This window comes from Dendrobates tinctorius, unplaced genomic scaffold (genome assembly GCF_039654945.1).
Source record: "Dendrobates tinctorius isolate UK_male_01 unplaced genomic scaffold, ASM3965494v1 ptg000001l, whole genome shotgun sequence".
Taxonomy (NCBI): domain Eukaryota; kingdom Metazoa; phylum Chordata; class Amphibia; order Anura; family Dendrobatidae; genus Dendrobates; species Dendrobates tinctorius.
In genome coordinates, this window is record NW_027361669.1 from 14,345,733 (window position 1) to 14,369,157 (window position 23,425).

The 23,425-nt window shown below is 44.9% G+C and overlaps 1 protein-coding gene across 2 annotated transcripts in view; it reads left to right on the top strand.

The window, feature by feature from the left end:
* GRK6 (G protein-coupled receptor kinase 6) overlaps positions 1-22,713 on the top strand; it is a 63,528-nt gene extending 40,815 nt beyond the window's left edge. For both annotated transcript variants that reach the window (XM_073567204.1, XM_073567120.1), the window contains exon 16: positions 19,593-22,713. In XM_073567204.1, the coding sequence (XP_073423305.1) occupies positions 19,593-19,643 (51 nt within the window). In that variant the 3' untranslated portion in view covers positions 19,644-22,713. The remainder of the gene's footprint in view (positions 1-19,592) is intronic.
* The last annotated feature ends 712 nt before the right edge of the window (positions 22,714-23,425 follow it).

A 23,425-nucleotide genomic window follows, 5' to 3' on the forward strand; every position in this document is an offset into this window, starting at 1 on the left:
ATGGTGGTCCAAAAAGATGCTCCATAGATAAATACCCCATTTAAATGCTGCAAAAGGGTTAATGGTGGCCCAACAAGATGCTCCAAGGATAAATACCCCCATATATTGCTGCACAAGGCTTAATGGTGTCCCAAGTAGATGCTGCATACATAAATACCCCCATATGCTGCACAATGGTTATTGGTGGCCCAAGTAGAAGCTCCATACATAAATACCCCCCATATGCTGCACAAGGGTTAATAGTGGCCCAAGATGCTCCATACATAAATACCCCCCATATGATGCACAGGGGTTAATGGTGGCCCAAGTAGATGATCCATGATTAAAATACCCCCCATATGCTGCTGCCGCTGCTGCTATAAGAAAAAAAAAAAAGACATACTCACCTCTCCGTCGCTGGGGGCCAGGTGCCGGTGTAGCCACTGGCTCAGGCCCCCGGCACTGGCTATATTTACCGTTCCCGGTTCCATCGCTGTTTCCCGGGTCCTGTGCAGTGACGTTAGCAAAGGGCGCGCACTGACTACGTCATCATGCCCTCCGCTAAATGTCACAGCCAGAGGACCCGGAGACAGCGATGGGACAGGGAGCGGTAAGTATTGCTCTGCTCCCCTGTCATACTCACCGCCCTCCTGGCGCCCAGTCTCTAGTCTTCAGCCCCTGCTGCTTCCAGCATGATGTCGGTGTCCCAGGCTGTTCCTGCATTCAGCGGTCACGTGCTACCGCTCATTAAATATGCGCATATTCATGAGTTTAATGAGCGGTACCACGTGACCGCTAAATGCAGGAACAGCTGGGACACTGAGATTATGGGGGAGGTAGGGGGGCTGCAGAGACCATGCCAGGAGGGGGGAGTAGGGACTATGAAATAGTATTGTTTCTCCAGCGATCAGTCCAATGGTAGAGTAAAATATAACTTATTTTTCCATTAAAAAGGTTCTATGTTTCTTCAGGCCTGGAGGAAGACACATGTAGTGTCGGAAACATGTCGTCCAAAAGGGATTGACTATATGCAAAATTGTTACTGAAGAAACATGGAACCTTTTTAATGGAAAAATTAGTTATATTTTACTCTATAATTTGACTGATTGCTGGAGAAACAATACTATTTCCTTTACGTGCAAGGATGTATCCCAATCCGTTTTCCGTGTGAACAGCTACCACGGGCTGGACTTATTCCTGGTTTTCTTCAAAGCGGTGAGCTGGCTGTGCCAAAAATTTTTATATATATATATATATATATATATATATATATATGTGTGGTAACCACTGTGTCCGCTAGGGGGCGCTGTGTGGATGTCCCAGGAGAAAGGATGAATGGCAGAATACTGAATCGCCGTTATGTATCTCAAAGTGGGTGGCTTTGAGATGGAGACTTATATGTTGTTCAGCAATGATATTGCTGAGGTGTTGTTTCAATGTGTAAGGGAGAAGTCTCCAGGTAACTAGTGATGGGTGGGCGTGGTTACCTACAAACCCACCCAGGGGGTGTGTTTAAAGCACTGTTGTAAAGAGTGTGTAAATGCCTGAAGAACCTGTGATGAGGTCAGTCATGTGACCCGGTGGGCGTGGCTATGAACCATATAATGTGGCCAGGGTAGGTCACATGGGGGTGAATGCAGGGACCTGATTGGTCTGTTTGGAAGGTCTCGTGTGGCTACCTTCCTGACAGCATGTGGACGCTGTGTTTAATGGCTGCAAGTGCCTGAGAGTTCCCTGAAGGGAATGAATGTCTGCAGTATGGAGAAGCAGCCATGAGAGAACCCTGACGGGGTGAGATATAACTGGGAGGCTGAAAAGCCTGCGTATTGGAAATTGCTAACAGAGTGAAGCTCTGTCATGGACGCTATGCCGTTTATATATTGCTGGTCATGGTTTATGATGTTTAATAAACCGCATGGACCGTTATGGTTATTGAAAAACCTGTGCCGGATCTGATTTTGTGGCTGCCAAGCGAGTGATCCCCTACTTAAATGACAGCGCTGCCTCACAATATGTATATATATATGTGTATATTGTTTGATAAATAATATAAGAAAACCCAGCAATTTAATCTTAATCTGCCGTGTACTGTATAATCACTGCAGGAGCCGACAAAACTTCATCTTTGTTAAGTAAGTTATCAAAACATACGATTACCAACCAGGTTCAAAGGGGATATTTTTACAGAGTCAGGAGTGGTAATCAATCCATTATACATACACGTGAATACATAGATGCATGACTAATCATATGATATGAATAACCAAAGAATGAATAATGCTGTATGTAAACCATCTGTGTATAAACAAAATCAGGCAAAATATAGATGCTGTGGCTCCATCTGCTGGTTATTTGCAAAATTGCATTATTACGCTAACTATCCTACAAATATGTCCCTATCAAAGATAGAGTAAATGTGTAAATGACAGTAGTGTACCACACTCACTGGCTTTTGAATAATAAATGAACTTATATACATCAGTTGTAAGTAATCGGCTTAAATATCAGTTTTTAGAAGCCAATGATTATAGTACATTTGTTAATACATAGCTTTTGTAATGAGGGGACACAGAGCAAAGATATGAGAAAGGGAAATATACAGCGATCAATGCATCACATTCATGAGCAAGGATAAACAATACAAAGTATAAGTGCTATGTAAAAAATACTATGAATATAATGCAGTCCATATAATTTCAAGGACCAAACATACTTAGAATAAATGGAGATTCGAATATCCTATTGAGGATTTGCCAATAGTATACAGATTGAGATAATATATTTACCACTGTTCCCTCTTACACGTGTTTCGCCATGTCCGCTTCCTCAGAGGGCCGTGGGCTTGATGTCACCTGACAATACAAAGGTGACATCAACCCCACAAATATTAACCCCAACTTGCCACCACTACAGGGCAAGTGGGAAGAGCCGGACAAAGCGCCAGAATTAGAGCATCTAATAGATGTGCCTTTTCTAATAGATGTGCAGCCCCCAGCTATGACTTTTGCCTGGCTGGTTATAGAAAATACAGAGGAAACCACAACTTGTTTTTTTTTTGTTTTTTTTTAAATTATGTATTTACAACGCAAGAGCGGCTGATGAATACTCCATCAGCTGCGCCTCACTCTCTTTTGCACTCTGACCGGCGGTAATCATTTCACCACCAATAAGAAGCGGTGTTTCCTGTGCTTTCATGCACATGACAGCTTGACACACACTTGGTGTTCGAGCAGCCAATCACAGTAATGTCATACCAAAGATGGTGACTGCATTACTGTGATTGGCAAGCAAGCCCAGCATGTTCATTGGTTGCAAGTAAAGTGTCAAACACTCTGGGCAGGTCACTTGAATATACCGAGGCAAATAGCAAATTACTCGCCGAGTAACAAATAGCCTGAATACAGTATTACTCGTGCTAGTAAATGTAAAATATATATACTGTATCTTAGGTGTTCCCAGTATTGCGCATTTCTGGATAGAGAGCTCAGATGTTGCTGCTGGGATCTGTTGTAGCCATTCTTCCAACTTAGGAGAACTTGGAGCAGTGACCCCTATCACCATTGGAATCACTGTTGTCTTCACCTTCCATATCTTCTCCAGTTCTCCTTTGAGGCCCTGGTATTTCTCCAGCTTCTCATATTTCTTCTTTCTGATGTTGCTGTCACTTGGCACTGCCACATCTATTATCATTGCTGTCTTCTGCCTCTTGTCTACTATCACAATGTCTGGTTGGTTAGCCAACACCTGCTTATCCGTCTGGATCTTGAAGTCCCACAGGATTATAGCCCTTTCATTCTCCACCACTTTTTCTGGGGTCTCCTACCTGGACTTAGGAGGACTTAGCCCATATGCTATGCAGATGTTCCTGTATACAATTCCCCCTACTTGGTTGTGGCGTTCAGTATACGCGGATCCTGCTTGCATTTTGCATCCTGCCACTATGTGTTGGACGGTTTCTCAGGTTTCTTTGCATAGTCTGCACCTTGGGTCTTGTCTTGTGTGGTAAATTCCTGCTTCTATGGATCTGGTACTAAGTTCTTGTTCTTGTGCTGCTATGATTAGAGCCTCTGTGCTGTCTCGGAGTCCAGATTTCTCCATGTCAGCCACCTCCATTATCTGTCGATGGTACATCCCATGCAGCGGCTTGTCTTGCCATGGCGCTTCATGTTCCTGTTCTTCATTCGAGATCTGTTGTTGTTGCTGCCTTAGGCTTTCTCTCAGCATCTTATCTTTTGGTGCCATTCTTCTGATGTATTCCTGGTTACTCCTTGTTTCATCCGTGATTGCTTGGATGCTTATCAAGCCAAGACCACCCTCCTTGTTGGTATACTATCTTTGTGTCTTTGGGTGCTAGACTTAGGATGGAGACCTCCATGCATTGTGAGGAGCTTTTGTGTCTTCACATCTGCAGCTTCCATCTCTGCTTTTCTCCAGCATACTATGCCAGCAGGGTATTTGATAACTAGCAGGGCATATGTATTGATGGTGCAGATTTTATTCTTCCCAATGAGCTGGCTCTTCAGGATCTGTCTTACCCTTTGATGGTATTTGAATGTTGCTGCTTTCCTTGCCTCCTCATCAGGCTACTGTATCCCTGTGGGATGCCGAGATACTTATAGCATGTCTGTACATCTACGTGCCCTACTGGTAATTCCACTCCATCAGTCTTGACTACCTTGCCTTTCTTTATTACCAACGGACCGCACTTCTTCAGTATGAAGGACATTTCGATGTTTTCACTGTAGATCCTTGTCAGGTGGATCAGTGAATCGATGTCTCGTTCATTTTTCGCATACAGCTTGATATCATCCATTTAGAGGAGGTGGCTGATGGTGTTTCCATTCTTGAACTTGTATCCATAGCCAGACTCTGTAATTATCTGACTGAGGGGGGTTCAAGCCTATGCAGAACAGCAATGGGGACAGTGCATCACCTTGGTATATGCCGCATATGATGGTCACTTGTGTTAGTTATCTTGAGTTGACTTCCAATGCTGTTCTCCATAGCCCCATTGAGTTTCTGAGGAAGGTTCTTAATTTCCTGTTGACATTGTGGAGAGCCAATCATTCACAGATCCATGTGTGTGGCATTGAGTCATAGGCTTTCCTATAGTCAATCCAGGCTGTGCTGAGATTGGTCTGTCTGGATCTTGAGTCTTGAGCGACTGCTCTATCTACTAGGAGCTGGTGCTTAGAGCCTCTGGTGTCAGTCCTGATACTTTTCTGAGCTAAATTCATGTACTGGTTCGTATGGTTCTGTAGCTTGGTGGCTATGATGCCTGACAGGAGTTTCCATGTTGTTGTAAGGCATGTTATTGGGCGGTAGTTGGATGGAACTGTTCCTTTGAGGATCCCTCAAGATCAGCACTGTTCTATCTTGTGTTAGCCAAGCTGGGTGGTGGCCTTCTTCTAGCAGCTGGTTCATCTGCTTTGCCATGCATTCATGTACCGCTGTTAATTTCTTTAGCCAGTAGGTGTGGATCATGTCTGGGCCAGGTGCTGTCCAGCTCTTCATGTTCTCGACCCGCTTTTGGATGTCTGCTTCAGTAATGGTGACTGGTTCTTCCTCTAGGTGGTTGCTGTGTTTCATTCTCAGATGTTACAGCCACTTTACACTGGTGTTATGTGATTTTTCCTTCTCCCATATGTTCCTCCAGTATTGTTCAGTCTCTGCTATGGGTGGAGTTGCTGCCTTTGTGCTGTTACTCTGTAATTGGGAGTACACTTTGGATGGTTCTTTGGAGAACAGGGCATTTATCTTCTTGGCCTCAGCTTCTCTATTGTATCTTCCTAGTCTTGCAGCAAGTGCTGTGAGCCTTTGTTTAGCAGTCTCTAGGGCTTCAGTTGTTGTCACACCTTTGTACTTGTCCAGCTTGGTGTTATTCTTGATCTTTACACATTTCTGTATTTCTGTTAGTTGGCTGACTTCCCTTCGTGTCATTTTGATTTTTGTCTCCAGCTTTCTTTTCCAAGGGGGGCACATACTTCTTTTGTTCTTGATGGTTGTATAGCCAAGCATTTCCATGATTGCTGAGGCAGTAGCATAGATCAGTTTATTAGTTTGAGTTATGGTGGTGATAGGTATTGATGCAAGTGCTCTATAGGCATCTTTTAGCATACTGTCTGGTGGTGTTTCTTTGCTGAGTCTTGGCAGTCAATCTCTGGTATTGATGGTATTTAGTTTATCTAAGATCTTCTGTTTCAGACCAGCTGCAGTGCTCTCTAGTTGCAGGTTTTGATCAGGATCTTCGGGGGTTGCATATGTTGTTCATCAGATCGAGGTTCTCTTGCCTTGTCTATGTATGATTTGTTCCAGTAGCCCATGTATCATCAGATTGTCCTGGTTCGTCGACATCTGACGCGGACCTTGTTAATCTGGGCGATGTCCGAGCCGACATGACTTTGTTCGTGACACTTTCATGTTTATTGAGGTATATATAAATATTTCATGTGTGTGTACAGTCATGGCCAAAAGTTTTGAGAATGACACAAATATTAATTTTTACAAAGTCTACTGCTTCATTTTTTCTAATGGCAATTTGCATATACTCCAGAATGTTATAAAGTGATCAGCTTAACAGCAATTACTTGCAAAGTTAATATTTGCCTAGAAAATTAACTTTATCCCCCAAAACACATTTCAACATCATTGCAGCCCTGCCTTAAAAGGACCAGCTAACATCGTTTCAGTGATTGCTCCATTAACACAGGTGTGGGTGTTGATGAGGACAGGGCTGGAGATCAATCTGTCATGATTAAGTAAGAATGACACCACTGGACACTTTAAAAGGAAGCTGGTGCTTGGCATCATTGTTTCTCTTCTGTTAACCATGGTTATCTCTAAAGAAACACGTGCAGTCATCATTGTACTGCACAAAAATGGCCTAACAGGGAAGAGTATCGCAGCTAGAAAGATTGCACCTCAGTCAACAATCTATCGCATCATCAAGAACTTCAAGGAGAGAGGTTCCCTTGTTGCCAAAAAGGCTCCAGGGCGCCCAAGAAAGACCAGCAAGCGCCAGGAACGTCTCTTAAGTGTTTCAGCTGCGGGATCGGGCTACCAGCAGTGCAGAGCTTGCTCAGGAATGGCAGCAGGCAGGTGTGAGTGCATCTGCACGCACTGTGAGGCGGAGACTCTTGGAGCAAGGCCTGGTCTCAAGGAGGGCAGCAAAGAAGCCACTTCTCTCCAGGAAAAACATCATGGACAGACTTATATTCTGCAAGAGGTACAGGGAGTGGACTGCTGAGGACTGGGGTAAAGTCATTTTCTCTGATGAATCCCCTTTTCGATTGTTTGGGACATCTGGAAAACGGCTTATTCGGAGAAGACCAGGTGAGCACTACCACCAGTCTTGTCTCATGCCAACTGTCAAGCATCCTGAAACCATTCATGTGTGGGGTGGCTTCTCAGCCAAGGGAATAGGCTCTCTCTCAGTCTTGCCTAAAAACACAGCCATGAATAAAGAATGGCACCAGAATGTCCTCCAAGAGCAACTTCTCCCAACAGTCCAAGAGCAGTTTGGCGATCAACAATGCCTTTTTCAACATGATGGAGCACCTTGCCATTAAGCAAAGGTGATAACTAAATGGCTCAGGGAACAAAACATAGAGATTTTGGGACCATGGCCTGGAAACTCCCCAGATCTTAATCCCATTGAGAACTTGTGGTCAATCATCAAGAGACTGGTGGACAAACAAAAACCTTCAAATTCAGACAAAATAAAAGCATTGATTTTGCAAGAATGGACTGCTATCAGTCAGGATTTGATCCAGAAGTTGATTGGGAGCATGCCAGGGAGAATTGCTGAGGTCCTGAAGAAGAAGGGTCAACACTGCAAATATTGACTTGCTGCATTAACTCATTCTAACTGTCAATATAACCTTTTGTTACTCATAATATGATTGCAATTATATTTCTGTATGTGATAAAAACATCTGACAAACACACATAAAAACCAGAGGCCAGCAGATCATGTGAAAATATAATATTTGTGTCATTCTCAAAACTTTTGGCCATGACTGTATATATTGCAAAGCAGGTCGTGCAAAGAAATGCCGTGTACAAAAATAACCATTGAAGTATACCAAAAAAAATTACAACATTTAAAAAGCATAATTATGATTAAATAGCGTTGATCTCTGAATTCCCACCATAGCCTAGCCCCTCCTGTATTGATAACCTAACTACTAAATCCTATCAAACCATGAATGTCAAAATGACATTAAAGCACCACTCCAGCTTTTCTTTTAATTTGTTTTCAGCACTGAAGTCATGCTACTAATCTAAGGTACCTGACCCTAGTCTTTCTCTTACCTGCCGCCATCTTCACCTTTTATTGGTGCCGTGCGGTCAAGGGGTGCCATCTTGTGACCACAACTTCTTACTGCACGCAAGTCAGAAGTAACGGTCACAAGTGTTTAGTGTTAGTCTATGACGGCAAGAATGAGGTTCTCATAGACTTACATTGATAAGTGACTTCTGGCTCGCTTCAGCAAACGCTGGAGCCATCTGGCAGGTCAGAACCTGCTAAAGACCCTCCGAAGAAGCGCTGATAGGTGAGGACGGCAGAGGGTAAATATAATGTTAGGGACCTTAAATTAAGAAACACTCCAGCACTGCAATAAAAAAAAATCCGCTAGAGTGGTGCTTTAACCCCTTAACGACCGCCGATGCGCGTTAAAACGGCAGGCTTTATGGGTACTTATTTTCTCATTATCGTTTTAAAATGGCGATGGGGAATAAGGGAATTGCAGCGCCAAGCAGCAGAGATTCCTGCGGTTGTCAGGTGTACATGACAGCTAGCAATATCGGCCCCAGTTGGTTTTGTGACCACTGACAATCTTGACAGTGGTATTTTAACTTGTTACAAGGGGGTCACAAGACCCTCTTGGTAACCATCAGACCTCCGTGATGAGATTTGCGGGTCCCAATGGTTATCATCGTACCTTGAGGTCATGTGATAACCCCAGGGGTACGATGGCCTGTGAGAGCCAGCAATAAACTGGCTCTCACAGGCACAGTCAATGAGGCACTGACAGTCTCCTATACTGCTGTAAATGAGTACAGCAGTGTATGAGACAAGTGTTCAAAGTAAAAGTTATACATGTCCCATAGTGAAAGTGTGTAAAAAAAAAATAAATAAATAAATAAAATAAACCACGTAAAATGAAAACACAAAAAGCACACACATCACGAAAATCTGTTTTGCCACTCAAAATGCAGCATTTCTGATGAAACAAACATAAACTAAAAAACACACAATTGGTATTGCCGCGTCCGGAACAATCTGCTCTATAAAACTCACACATTATTTATTCCGTTTGGCGAACATTAAAAATAATAAACATGCCAAAAATGTTGCTTTTTCATCATACTGACTCACAAAAAAGTGAATAAAATCGATTAAAAATTCGTATGTCAAAAAAAGGTACAAATGAAAACCCCCAAACCGTCTCACAAAAATCAAGGCCTAATATGGCTCATTTGGCAAAAAAAGTAAAAAGTTACAGCACTCTGAATATGATGATGCAAAATAAATTTATTTTGCTAAAATATTGTTCATAGTGTGTAAAAATAGCAAAGCATAAAAAATATATAAATCTGGTATAGCTGTAATCGTACCGACCCAATGAACAAAGCGGTCTTATCACTTTTACCGTACAGCAAACAGCGCAAAAAGAAATAAAATAAAAACAATAACTGAATTGCTGGGTTCTGTTCATTCTGTGTATGAAAAATCTCAATAAAGAGCGATCAAAAAATATTGTGCCCCAAAATGGTACCAAAAAAAATCTGCAACTTGTCCCGCAAAAAATAAGATCTCGTACAGCTGTGTTCGCCAAAAACTAAAGTTACAGCTCTCAGAATATGACAACAAAAAACCCCACTTTTTATAAAAAAGCATTTTTACTGTGTGATGGTAGCGAAACCTAAAAATAAGCCCGATTTTAAATCTAGTATCAGTGCAATCGCACTGACCTTAAGACTAAATCCACCTTCTCACTTGTACCGCACAGTAAACCGCGTAAAAATAAGAACTATTCCTGTACTGCTGTCTATTTGTTCATTCTACCGCCCAAAAATCGGAATAAGGGTTGGTTCACATTTATCCTGCACTCTCTGCTGAGTGCTTATGTCAGGGTTTCCGTGTACATTCCCTAAAACTGAGATTCAAATAAAACCCCGGACGGAACCACTCACTTATAGGGCAGATTGAGTCACTTTGGACTGGTCTGTGTTCTGGCGGTGTCCCTTGGTTTTGGGCGTCTTTTTAGCGCACAAGTGTGGATGACCACAGATCTGTGCACGCCTAAAAAGATGGTGGCTGGTTCCATTGGGGGTTTTGTCTGAATCACATTTTTTGGGGATTTACATGGAATCCCCGATGTAAGGGCTCAGCGTAGAACACAAGAAGGTGATCCAGCCATATTCTGGAAGCAATATTATGTACCCAAACATGTTACCAATAAAAACTCTCATTTATGCCACACAAAATCAGCATCCTCTCAGGTCCTTCATCTGGCCCTGGAACTATAGGGGGTTCCCATGTTACTGGAAGAACAAAGACTGTGTAAAAGTGACATTGCTCACACCCCTTCAAATAAAATCCTGTGATTTCCGCACTCCCAAATCCAATCGCCCCATCCTTATGAGCCTCACTATGTATAAACCACAGTAAGCAGCCACATGTTTGGCATTATTGTAGTGGGGAGAGGGCTCTTAACAATTTATAGGGTGTGTGTCACCAAAAGCACAAGCTGGGCACAATGTATGGGGGCCCCACATTGTATGGGGACACAATGTATGAATACTAGACTGGCAGATATGCAGTTCTCCAGAAAAAAAAAACCTGGCATGGATGTTACAAAATAGTAAGTTCAGCCATAGATGAATTCATTGAGGGGTGCAATTTCTACAGCGGGGTCACTTTTAGGGTTTTCTATGCTATTCTGGCACCTTAGGGGTTCCGCAAATGTTGCCCACAAACTTTTCTAGCAAAATCTGTGCTCCAAAAGCCAAATAGTGCTCCTTCCTTCTCAACCCTGACATGTGGCCTAACAGTAATTTCTGATGATATATAGGGCTGCACCACGTTTGGGAGAAATTGTGCAATAAACTGTGGCATCTAATTTCATTTATTAACCCTTGTGTACCTGACAAGTTTGCAGAAAATACAAAAATTACATTTCCAGGTCACCACCTGACAGCACGCTGGAGGACGTCCTTCTTATCCACAGTGGGACAGGAAACCACGAGAGCTTAAAAGGACCCTCCCCCCTACCACCCTTCAGTGTTTTTCCTGTCCCACTGCGGATAGGAATGGCGAGAGAAGATCCGACCGTTCCTGGCAGATGGTTAGAATCGGGGGGCCCAGCCTTTCCCTTCCTACCTCAAGAATTCTGCAGCTGACACCTGGCAGAGGGTCCCTCAGCACACCCAGTGCAGCGCTGCTCCTGGGAGATGGGGTCACTTCCTCCTGTTGGGGGCTCTTGACCCCGGACGCCGCCGCCGATGTCCCTGAGCTCGGGCCGCCTCTATGGAGTCTACTGGCCCCACAAGCGGGTCCCGGGAATAGGTCACCGCAGGGCATCCACCGCAGTCGGACGCGGCACATCGCTCCTGGCACAGAGGAGAGGAGCACGGCCACATTACTTCCGGACGCGTCATCACAGGCGGGGCGCGCCACTTCCCGGTCGCGTCATCACAGGGCGTCTCTTCCGGGTCACGGCCGACCGGCGTCACGGGCCGTGGCCTGTATAGGCCGGATCAGGACGGAGAGCGGCGTTTTCTCCAGCCGGAGCAGATTGGGCAACGCGGCGTTCAGCAGGACAGTGCGGTCAGCAGGAACAGCCCACAGCAGTCCTCCCTACCCGAATATGGAGGATCAGGCGAAGACTGAGACGGGGCCAGAGAGCCAGGGTCACGTGAGTAACCTAAAAGAAGGTCACTGCAGGGCCCCAGAAAGGCAGATCCCCACAGAACACGTATTTTATATGTTCCAGGGGGGAACCTCCACCCCAGAGAGAAAGGAGCCCAGGAGGAAAGATAAGAAGTGTCCGATTTGCTCTAAGAAGCTAAAGGACACGTGGCAGAAAGCCCTCTGTGATGCATGTACAAGACGCATAGTGGGGGAAGAACAAGCTACACTCATGTCTAACATGAGAGCGATTATAAGGGAAGAGGTGCAGGCTTCGGTGTCAGGCCTTGTCGTTCCCCAGACCCCACAGATGAACCCCCAGGTATCCAGAAAGAGGCAGAGGGAATCGGACACCTCTTCTGAGGAGATCCTGTCCGAATCAGAGGTGGAAGAGGAAGAGATCAGAGAGCACCCAGAAAAGGGAAAGAGATATCTCTTCATCCGGGGATACGGACGAGCTATTGGGAGCAGTACGGCAGACTATGCAGATCGAGGAGCCCCCGGCAACTCTCTCAGTACAGGACGAGATGTTTGGGGGGCTGCGCTCACAGACCTCGATGGTCTTCCCAGTAAACTCCTATATACGCGCGATGATATTAGACGAATGGGAGGAAGCAGAGAAAAAACTGACTATTCCCAGAGACTTCAGACTTCGCCTGCCGTTTGACCCAGAGGAGGTCAAGGTCTGGAAGGAGATCCCCAAGATAGACAGACATCCCAGTAGCGAAAGTATCAAAAAAGTCGGCGATACCTTTTGAGGGCTCCTCAAACTTAAAGGAGCCCTTGGATCGGAAGGCGGACGGGCTCTTAAAAAGGGCCTGGGAGAGTTCAGCAGCAGTCATAAGAACTAATATAGTTGCAACATCAGTATTACGCTCCATGCATCTATGGATAGATGATTTGGAGGAGCACCTGTCAGATAGAACTCTGAGAGAAACCATCCTAAAATCCCTCCCCTTACTAAAGTTAGCTACAGGGTTTTTAGCTGACGCCTCGGCAGAGTCCGTCAGATTCACGGCCAGAACTCAGTCCCTGTCCAACGCAGCCAGAAGGGCCATCCGGCTTAAGAGTTGGTCGGGTGACATGCAGTCAAAGAATAAGATGTGCTCAATTCCCTTCTCGGGGGGGGGAGAAGAGTCTTTGGGCCCGTTCTCAATGATATTTCACAGAAGGCTTCAGACGAGAGGAAGGGGTTCCCTGAAGAGAAACGGAAATGGTATCAGCCCTTTCGTAGACCCCGTTACAACCAGAAAACGGACTATAGAGGGAAGGGGAAATCGGGTCGATGGAGCTACCCCAAGGGGGGTGAGAGCAGAAGTAGAAATAGGGATACCATCTTCTCCGGCTCAGGGTCAAGCTCCCGAAGGAAATGACGCCACCAGAGTAGGGGGGCGATTGCTCAGGTTCCTGAGGGAATGGCAGGAGGTTACCACCAGCCCCTGGGTGCTACAGGTCATCTCTCAGGAATACATAATAGAGTTCGACTCCCTCCCCCCCGAACAGATTTCTAGTAACCAGCTCTCGACTCGGTTCAGCTTCCCCTATGTGGTTGGATATCCACGACCTCCTGGAGACGTCTGCAATCGTTCCAGTACCCGCCTGAGAAGAGGGGAGAGGACTCGAGCCTCTTGTCGATAAAAAAAACCATCTGGGGAATCCAGAATGATAATAAATCTCAAACCCCTAAACAGGTGGGTAACATACAAACGGTTCAACATTGAATCGATAAGATCCACGATTCCTCTTCTGGGAAAGGCTGTGGTAATGTGCACTGTAGATTTAAAGGGTGCGTATTACCACGTCCCCATCTACCCAGACCATCAAAAATATCTCAGATTTGCGGTCAAAAGGGATGGCAGGATATACCACTATCAGTTTCGCTGCCTCCCCTTTGGTCTATCGTCAGCCCCAAGAGTCTTCACAAAATTAATGGTGGAGGTAGTGGCCTACCTAAGAGGTCGAAACATCACGGTAGTCCCTTGCCTAGACGACTTCTTAATAGTAGCAGATTCAGTAGCCCAGCTCAGAGTCGACTGTCTGTCTTCAATCTCCACACTGCAGAAGCTGGGTTGGATCATAAATTGGTCAAAATCAGATCTGATACCCAAGACCAGAATAAAAGTTTTGGGTGTCATGCTAGACTCAAAGAAGAATGTCTTATCTACCAGAGGAAAAGCAAGCCAGCATGCCGAAGAGGATTTGTCAGTTCTCAAAGAACCGGGTATCAATCAGGAACGCGATGAGGATCCTGGGCCTGATGACCTCTTGCATTCCCTGCGCCAGGTGGAGCCAATTCCACTCTCGAGATTTACAACGGGCAGTCCTAGCGTCCTGGGACAGGAGGCAGAACTTGCTAGACAAGAAAATTCAGTCATGTCCCCGAGTCAGGAAGTCTCTGCTGTGGTGGACCATTCCGAGAAATTTACAAGCCGGTATCTCGTGGATTCAGTCCCCAGAAGTCGTAGTGACAACGGACGCGAGTCAACAAGGTTGGGGCGGACACGTCAAGGGAAGACACTACCAGGGACAATGGAGTTCGGAGGACAGCAACGAGTCCTCCAACTTCAGAGAACTGCATGCGGTCTGGAAGGTACTACTTGCCGCCCGGTCCCTGGTAAGGAACAGACACGTCAAGGTACTGTCAGACAATACCACGACAGTAGCCTTTCTCCATCACCAGGGCGGACCAAGACATCCAGCTACAACGCCTAGCAGAACAAATCTTCAGATGGGCAGAGAGAGAGAGGTCCTCTCAATCTCAGTGGTACATCTGGAGGGTGCCAGAAACCAGGTCGCGGACTTCCTCAGCAGGAGAAGGATAGCCGCAATGGAATGGGAACATTGTTCAACAGCCTATGCGACCAGTGGGGAAAACTGGAGATAGACTTATTCGCGGTCAAACAGAACGCAAAGGTCAAGACCTTCTACTCTCTGAACCCTCTGGAAAATCCAGCAGGAATTCGCGCTCTGTCACAGTCTTGGAGCAGAGGCCTGTTATACGCCTTCCCACCTCTCGCTCTCATTTCGCGAACTTTCAGGAAAATTTATGAAGACAGAGCCAGAGTCATACTAGTGATGCCCTTCTGGCCAAGAAGAAGCTGGTTCCCCCTGCTCAGGAAGATATCACAGGAGGAGCCCATTCTCCTGCCAAGAAGGGAAGACCTCCTCCACCAAGGTCCGGTCTTGCACCAGAGGCCAGAAGCACTCCAGTTATCAGCCTGGATCCTGAGCGGCAAGTCCTAAGAGCAAGGGGTCTATCGGACGAAGTTATATCTACCCTACAAGCAAGTAGAAAACCGGTGACCGCAGCAATATATAACAAAATCTGGAAAAGATTCTGCAGTTTTTGTGGAGAGGCGACAGTTGAGACTGACCAACCTGACATCCCAAAGATCCTTGACTTCTTACAGGCAGGGTTCAGAAAGGGCCTTAGACCCAGCGCTCTGAGAGTACAGATTGCGGCCTTAAGTGTGTTCTACGATACAACCCTATCATCGCACCCTTGGATAACCCGTTTCTCCAGGGCTGTGCAGTGGCTTAAACCCTTAATAAGGAAGACTGTCCCTCCTTGGGACCTTAACCTAGTCCTGAATGCACTATGTAGGCACCCATACCAGCTAGGGGCAGAGATAGAGATCGGTAATCTCTCACTCAAAACGGCTTTCCTGGTAGCAATTACATCAGCAAAGAGACTAGGGGAACTTCAGACCCTATCTATCCAAGATCCTTACTTACAGGTGTTTGACAACCGGTTAGTCGTAAGACTCGACCCGGCCTTTCTCCCCAAGGTTATCTCAGACTCAAATATGAATCAGGAGGTAGTGCTCCCTTCATTCTGTCAGTTTCCCAAAAATAAGAAGGAAGGTGCTTACCATAACCTGGACGTCAGGGAGATAGTACTCAGGTACCTGGACGCAACCAGGCCTTGGAGACAGGATAATAATTTCTTTGTCCAATACAGAGGTCCGAATAAAGGGAAGAAGGCATCAAAATCCACAATAGCAAGGTGGATTAGATCCATAATTAGCCTAGTCTATAGGGCACAGGGTCAGAGTCCCCCAGGGAGCCTTAGAGCCCACTCAACTAGAGCCATGGCCGCGTCATGGGAGGAGAAGGGAGGAGCCTCAGCAGAACAGATCTGCAAAGCGGCATCTTGGGCCAGTCTCAGTACCTTCTCTAAGTACTATAAATTAGACGTGGCATCCACACAGTTGGCATTTGGGAGAAAAGTGCTCCACGCAGTAATCCTACCCTAGGACCAATATCCTTTGGTACTACTCCAGCGTGCTGTCAGGTGGTGACCTGGAAAACGGTAATTAAACCTACCGGTGATTGTGTTTCCAGGAATCCATCCTGACAGCACTGTTAGTTCCCACCCTATGATATTTTCTATACGACTGTGATGTAACATGTGTATGAGGAATGTTGGTTTAAATAAAAAGTCTATTTTTCTCCTTTGCCTCATTGGGGGACACAGATACTGTGGGTGTATGCTTCTGCTGCTAGGAGACTGACACTAAGAAAAAAGAGGCTAGCTCCTCCTCCGACGTATACACCTTCGCCCCTATTGCGGGCAGAACTCAGTTTTTTGCTTAGTGTCTATGGAGGTGCACACGTCTGGTTTTGCTCCAGACTTTTTCTTTTTTTTTTTTTTTTTCCTTTTCCCATGAAGATGAGACAGGGGCGACGGACCCTATTGAAAGGGTCCGAATTCCCCAAACCAACAACGGGCGAGCACGTGCGAGTGTCCCTCCATGTATCCTCTCTCGCGACGTGGGACACAATGCCGGACTTAGCCCTGACCACCCCTAGGTACTGAAACCATGTGGGCTGTACAGAGGCATAAGACTAGTCCGTGCGGTCCCCACTGCTCCACCAATGCTTAGACTGCGGTGCTGCAAGGCGGCAGACTATCCTTCTCCTCACACCCTGAAGGGGTTAGATGGAGCTAGGGTGCCTGCACCGTCCTATTTTGTCAAGGCCCCCTCACATACCTGAGCTGGGAAGCTGAAGAGGATCGTCCGTGAGGAGAGGGCCTGGGAGGGCTCCTGCGGAGAAAATCTGGGGCTGGAGCCCTTAGCTGTCAGGCCATCACTTCCATCAGGCAGGCTTTAGAGCTGGCGACCCTATCCTGCCGAGCTCCGTTCCTCACTTTCCATAAGGATAAGGTGGTCCTCAGACCAGCCCCTCCTTTTCTGCCGAAAGTCGTGTCCTCTTTTTACATTAATGAAGATGTTGTTTTGCCTTCATTTTGTCCAGCATCGGTGCACCGTGTGGAAAAGGCTCTTCACACGTTAGACCTGGAAAGAGCCCTTCGGAGGTACGTGTCGCGGACGGCACCCTTTCGTCATGGACACTCTGTTCGTGCTCCCCGAAGGGTGCAGGAAGGGACTCGCTGCCTCAAAATCGACCATAGCCAGATGGATTCGTTTGACTATTCAGGAGTCCTACCGCATTAGAGGCACGCCGATTCCAGCAGGGATCAGAGCGCACTCTACCCGTGCAGTGGGCGCCTCTTGGGCGCTTCGGCACCATGCTTCGACGGAACAGGTTTGCAAGGCAGCAACCTGGTCCAGCCTGCACACATTTGCCAAACATTATAATATCCATGCTCAGGCCTCGGCGGATGCGATCCTGGGTAGAAGGATTCTCCAAGTAGCGGTGGCGCACCTTTTAAACAAGAGGTGCATGTAGCTTGGATCGATGAGTCAATTCTCCCACCCAGGGACTGCTTTAGGACGTCCCACAGCATCTGTGTCCCCCAATGAGGCGAAGGAGAAACATGGATTTTTGTGATAACTCACCGTAAAATCCTTTTATCCGAGACGCTCGTTGGGGGACACATCACCCACCTTATAAGCCAGTTGGCTCTGTTTTTGTTTAGTTAATACGCATTTATTTATGTGATATAAGGTGGTCCTTTTCTGGACATGTTGTACCTGTATTAAGGCTGATTTTGTTGTCCTCCTACTGCTTTGGCACCAAACTGAATTCCGCCCGCAATAGGGGCGAGGGTGTATATGGCGGAGGAGGAGCTAACCTCTTTTTTTTCTTAGTGCCAGCCTCCTAGCGGCAGAAGCATACACCCACAGTATCTGTGTCCCCCCAATAAGCGTCTCGGAGAAAAGGATTTTACGGTGAGTTATCACAAAAATCCACGTTTTGCATCCATCCAGATGTGTTACTTTGAGAAATCACTGAAGGGTGGTAGGGGGAGGGTCCTTTTAAGCTCTCGTGGTTTCCTGTCCCACTGTGGATAAGAAGGACGTCCTCCAGCGTGCTGTCAGGATGGATTCCTGGAAACACAATTACCGATAGGTCTAATTACCGTTTTTTGCCACTAAAATGTCATATTTCCATGTCTCAATGTTATAAAATTCTGTGTATAGATTCAAAATACTCACTACACCTCTAGATGAAGACCTTGAAAGATCTATATTTCAAAATGGGGTCACTAGTGGGGGTTTCTGCTGTTTTCACATGTCAGGGGCTCTTCCAATGCGACATAGCATTCACAATCTAGCCAAGACAAATAACGTTCTTTCCTTTCCTAGCCCTGCCTTGTGCCCAAGCCGAAGTTTTTGACCACATATGGGATATTGTCATGTTCGGGACAAATTGTGCAACAAATTATGGAGTCCCTTTTCTCCTATTTATTATCCATTGTGAAAATTTCAAATTCGGACCTAAAACAACATTTTCGTGAAAAAATGAAAATGTTCAAAATGACTACCTAATGTTATCAAATTCTGGGTAGTAGGTTCAAAATGCTCATTATACCCCTGGATAAAATCCTTGAGGGGTGTAGTTTCCAAAATGGGGTCACCTGTTGGGGGGGGGGGGGGTTTCATTGTTTGTTTATTTATTAACTACATAACTATCTGACTAAAGGGCATAAAAATTAAAGGGAATCTGTCAGCTATTTTTAGCCCTATCAGCTGCCGGCACCGCCATCAGGGGCTTATCTACAGCATTCTGTAATGATGTAGATAAGCCCCCGATATAACCTGAAAAACAAATTAGATTATACTCACCCTTGCGTCTGGTCCGGTCCGATGGGTGTCGCGGTCCGGTGCCTCCCATCTTCTAGCGATGCCATCCTCCTTCTTACTTCTGCCGCAGCTCCAACGCAGGCGTACTTTATCTGCCCTGTTGAGGGCAGAGTAAAGTACTGTAGTGCGCAGGCGCCAGACCTCTCCCGGTGCCTGCGCACTGCAGTACTTTACTCTGCCCTCGACAGAGCAGATAAAGTACGCCTGTGCAGGAACCGCGGAAGAACTAAGGAGGAGGACGTCATCGTATGTAGATGGAAGGCACCGGACCGCGACACCGACCGCTCCCCCCGGTGAGTATAATCTAACTTTGTTTTTCTCATCTTTCAGGTTACATCGGGGGCTTATCTACATCATTACAGAATGCTGTAGATAAGCCCCTGATGGAGGTGCTGGCAGCTGATAGGGCTAAAAATAGGTGACAGATTCCCTTTAAAAGTTTGAAAATTTTCATAATTTCTGCAAAATTTCCAATATTTTCACAAATGCAAGTCATATCGAACAAATGTTACCACTCTTATAAGGTAGAAGATTGAGAAAGGGGTTGACTTAGTAGTGGACAACCCCTTCAAGGTAAGGTTTCATATGACATGTAAACGTGTGACTTTTCTTCCAATAATATCTCCTTTTGCTTTCTTTTTCAGGACTGTTGTGGCAATTGTAGTGACAGCGATGATGAACCCACTCGCTTATAGCCCCGATGGGACAACCAACCTAAACGAGTTTACACTTTTTTTGCACATTTATTGGCCCACATTTTCCTGGCAGAGCGGCATTACAACTTATTGCTCTCTACTGTGCCTCAATCGTCTGCTAAAGAAAATGTGTTTAAATATATTGTACATGTATAAATTAACATATATATATGAGAACATATACTTTCAATGTTTTGCCGTCTCCGCCTTCAACAACTCCTTGGTTGCTGCCATTGGCCAAAGCGGGCCTCTCAGGAAGGACTGGCCAATGTGAAATCCACAATCTCAAGTGTCCTCCCTCTTTTTACTTTTGTCCAAAGAGATGTTTTTATTTTGTTGAAGAAAATGTATTTTTTTTTAATGTAGAAAATGTGTATATAAATATTTAGAGAGGAATGTGCAGATTACTGAACGCAAAGTCTTTCTCCACATCTCAAAGGAGAACTCAGAAGTGCTATGTAAATGTTATGGAGAAAAAAAGAAATGTGAAAAATTACCAATTGAAGTTCCTGGTCCAATTTCTGCAGTGTCCTCTCCAGCAGCAGTACAATATTCTTGGCCTATGTCTGGTGGGGCAGCAGGGTGTCTGGGACTTTTATGAATTTGCACCAAAGTCCACAATTAAAATCTTAGTGGTGTGGACCATGTCATTGGGACAGAAAGGCAGGAGATGATGGAGACATGATAAAGGTGCTGGGTCCATACATTTTTAAATATCATAAAGGATCTTTCTAAATACTGTGTTTTTTTTTTTTTTTTTGTTTTGTTTTTGTATTTTTATTTTTTTTAATTTTTTTATAGCACTATGTAGATTAAAGAAGAAAGGGTGAGCCCTTAGTACCCCTGTATATGATATGGACTCTGTAAGCAGTGTAATGTGTCATTTTAATGTCAATAATTTATTGTTGGATAGGGTCACACTGAGAATTGAGAGAGTCGGACATTAGTATATCTCGTCAAACATCGGAAGGGTTGAGATTTGTAGTGCACTGTGCATTTATATAGTTTCTGTTTTCAGGAAAAAAAACCCCTCATTTATTTATTACAGATCACATTTATATCCATGAACTCGACCACCCCTCTTATTGTGTATATATAGCTGTGTAGCACACGTCATTTGAAGCAATTTCTTACCTATGGTGTCTCACACTGTTAAGAGTCACCTCTCGAACTGCAGAACACTGAGTTGCATGATGCGGCAGAGCTTCTTTAGTACCTAACACTTTCTTGGCTACATGTCCTCCCAGCAGGCTGGAAGAAGGACCGAGCTAACAGTTGACCAAGGTTGTTCAATCTTTTATTCTTGGTCTGTAAGGATGTTTGGGTCTGTATCTGTGTATGTGTTATCTTTTCCCACAGCACTACTACTGTACTTGACGGCACTGAAGCAATGTCACCAAATGCCTGAATTGTTTTTTTTTCCTTTGTAACATGTTGATTTTATATATTTTGGTTTTCATACAAAAAATTGTCTTGTCCGTTTCTGTTTGGAGTACAACCATGTGAATAGCACAAAGACTATACATATTACAGTGCTGAGTTTTAAGTAACGGGTCTTTTTGATGTTTACTCTTTGTTTCAGAACTTCTCATATCCGCTAGCTTTATGCCATATTTCTTGCATAACCATTTTACTTTACAATGAGATAATGCGTCAACTAGAATATTTATTTTTTGTCAATGAAAACTGTTAATCAGGTAAATCCTAATATACTGGAATCACTGGCAGACACAATCAGGAGAGGGTCTCTATGCAAGAACAGTATATGGGCCCTTTGTAGCCCAGTAGCGCATCAGAATGCAGAAAAGAGCCCCCTTACCTCTCCGGGCTCCTGTGCGGATGCACAGATTGCACCAGTCAGTGATATGTTTGCCCCTGACTGGAGTCCAAATGATTTAACCCCCTAAAACCCAAGCCAATGTTTGTTATTTTGCACTTTTGTTTTCTTCATAATTTTTTTTTTTCTTTTTTTTTTTTATGTTTTCATCAATAGATTGTGGTACTATTCTGGGGTACTTACAACACTGGTTGCTGCAGTTTATGGAGGCAGGTAGAGCAACCATAAAATGTCAACTTGGGCATTTCAATGGTGTTTTCTCTTATGTCTTTTACTGCATGAGTTCAGTAACTTTTTATATTTTGAAACATTAGACTTTTATGGAAATTTTGCTTTTTTTAAAAATATTTTTAAAATATTAACACAGACAAGCCACCAGGATTGTGCCACTTAGATGGTGCTGTTAAAGAATCAGTGGTTCAGCAATTGGCGCTAGTTCTGATCGCTGCACTTTAACCTGACAGCTTGACTCTTACATGTATCAGACATTGGCTGTATGATTTTATCCATGTATATTTGCGGGGCTTCAGAGAAAAGGATACATGTGAAAAGCCAGATGGGGACCAAGCAGCACAGGAGATTAGTCAGACGGGCAGGTCCCCGGTGCATTACCTCCCAATGTCAATGACTTACAGGTCTCTCCCTATAGACTTACACTCTGAGAGACCTGTCACTTTAAGGATGCGAGTGTGGAGAAGTCGCCAGGGACCTACCTGTGTCACTAGTCCCCTGGTTGGCTTGGTCCCAAGTTGGATCTAAAAGTAAGTCTTCCTGAATTTGTCAGACTAATATGGCTGATGTCATGCTGCCATTGCCTGACACGTGCTGCCCTGGATCTGCCCTGCCATCAGGTTCTCTTTAAGAGGTGGGCGTCAGCTGTACAGCACAGCTAGTATCTGCCCTGTACTAACATTCTTTGCCCCACTCCTTTCCGTGTCTCCTTGGGGCAGCTCTCCGCTGAATACAAAAAAATTTAACATAGATATATCCAAGGCACCAGAAAAACTTAAGACAAAATACATATCAAGATGAAAAAGCGACACAGCAATGTTTCAGCCTCAAGACAGAACGGGCACAGCTCCTGAGCCCACTCCACGATTTAACAGTACATCATGTAGCAGGAAGGCATTAGAATATGTGGGTGCCTTAAGGGGCATTTTTATTTAAATGCATGGATTTTTGGCTAAAATAATTTGTGCAATTGGCTTTCATTAAAAATGTTGAAACATTTGAGTTCTGTGGGCTTTGTACTTTACTGATAGCTGGCTGCAGAATAAATGAATGGAGTCTGTCAAAGTTGTTTAGTGGTCTTGTTTGTAGCTCTTGGCTCTCTTCCCGAACACCCCTAAGCTGATTTATGGCCACATTAGAATTCAGCTCAATTTTGATGTGATCATAAATCCGCATAGAGAAGTTCAAGAGAAGAAGGCTCAATGACTGATTCACTACTAACTCTATGCAATCTACTATGTACAGTGAAGCATAGAGACTGCCAAAACATTTAAGATTTTTCTTGAAACATAATAGCAAAAAATATCTTTTGGCTAAAAAAAACATACATTTAAGTGAAAAAAAGTGCCCATCGAGGTTGTTATATTTATGGTTCAGTAGAGTCCTCCATAGAGCCTTTAAATAAGTCCTCCCATAAACTTAATATTTTACTCACTTACCATCCATCTCCAGGATCCAGCGTTGTTCCTCTTCTGAGTTGATGTCGCCACTCTTGGTGACCTGGAAGTGGCTTTTACTATGTAAGTATATGGAGTGGCGGAATGAGGCAGTGACATCACTCAGAAGCAGAACGGCGCTGCTGCCAGAGACGATGGCGGCTGCAACGGGTGAGCGTATTGACACACTGACAGTACACTATTGTACAGCCAAAAAATAGTTCATGGGAGGACTTCCTTAAGTTTTTTTTTTAGTTACCGTATTGCCTTTTCCTGAA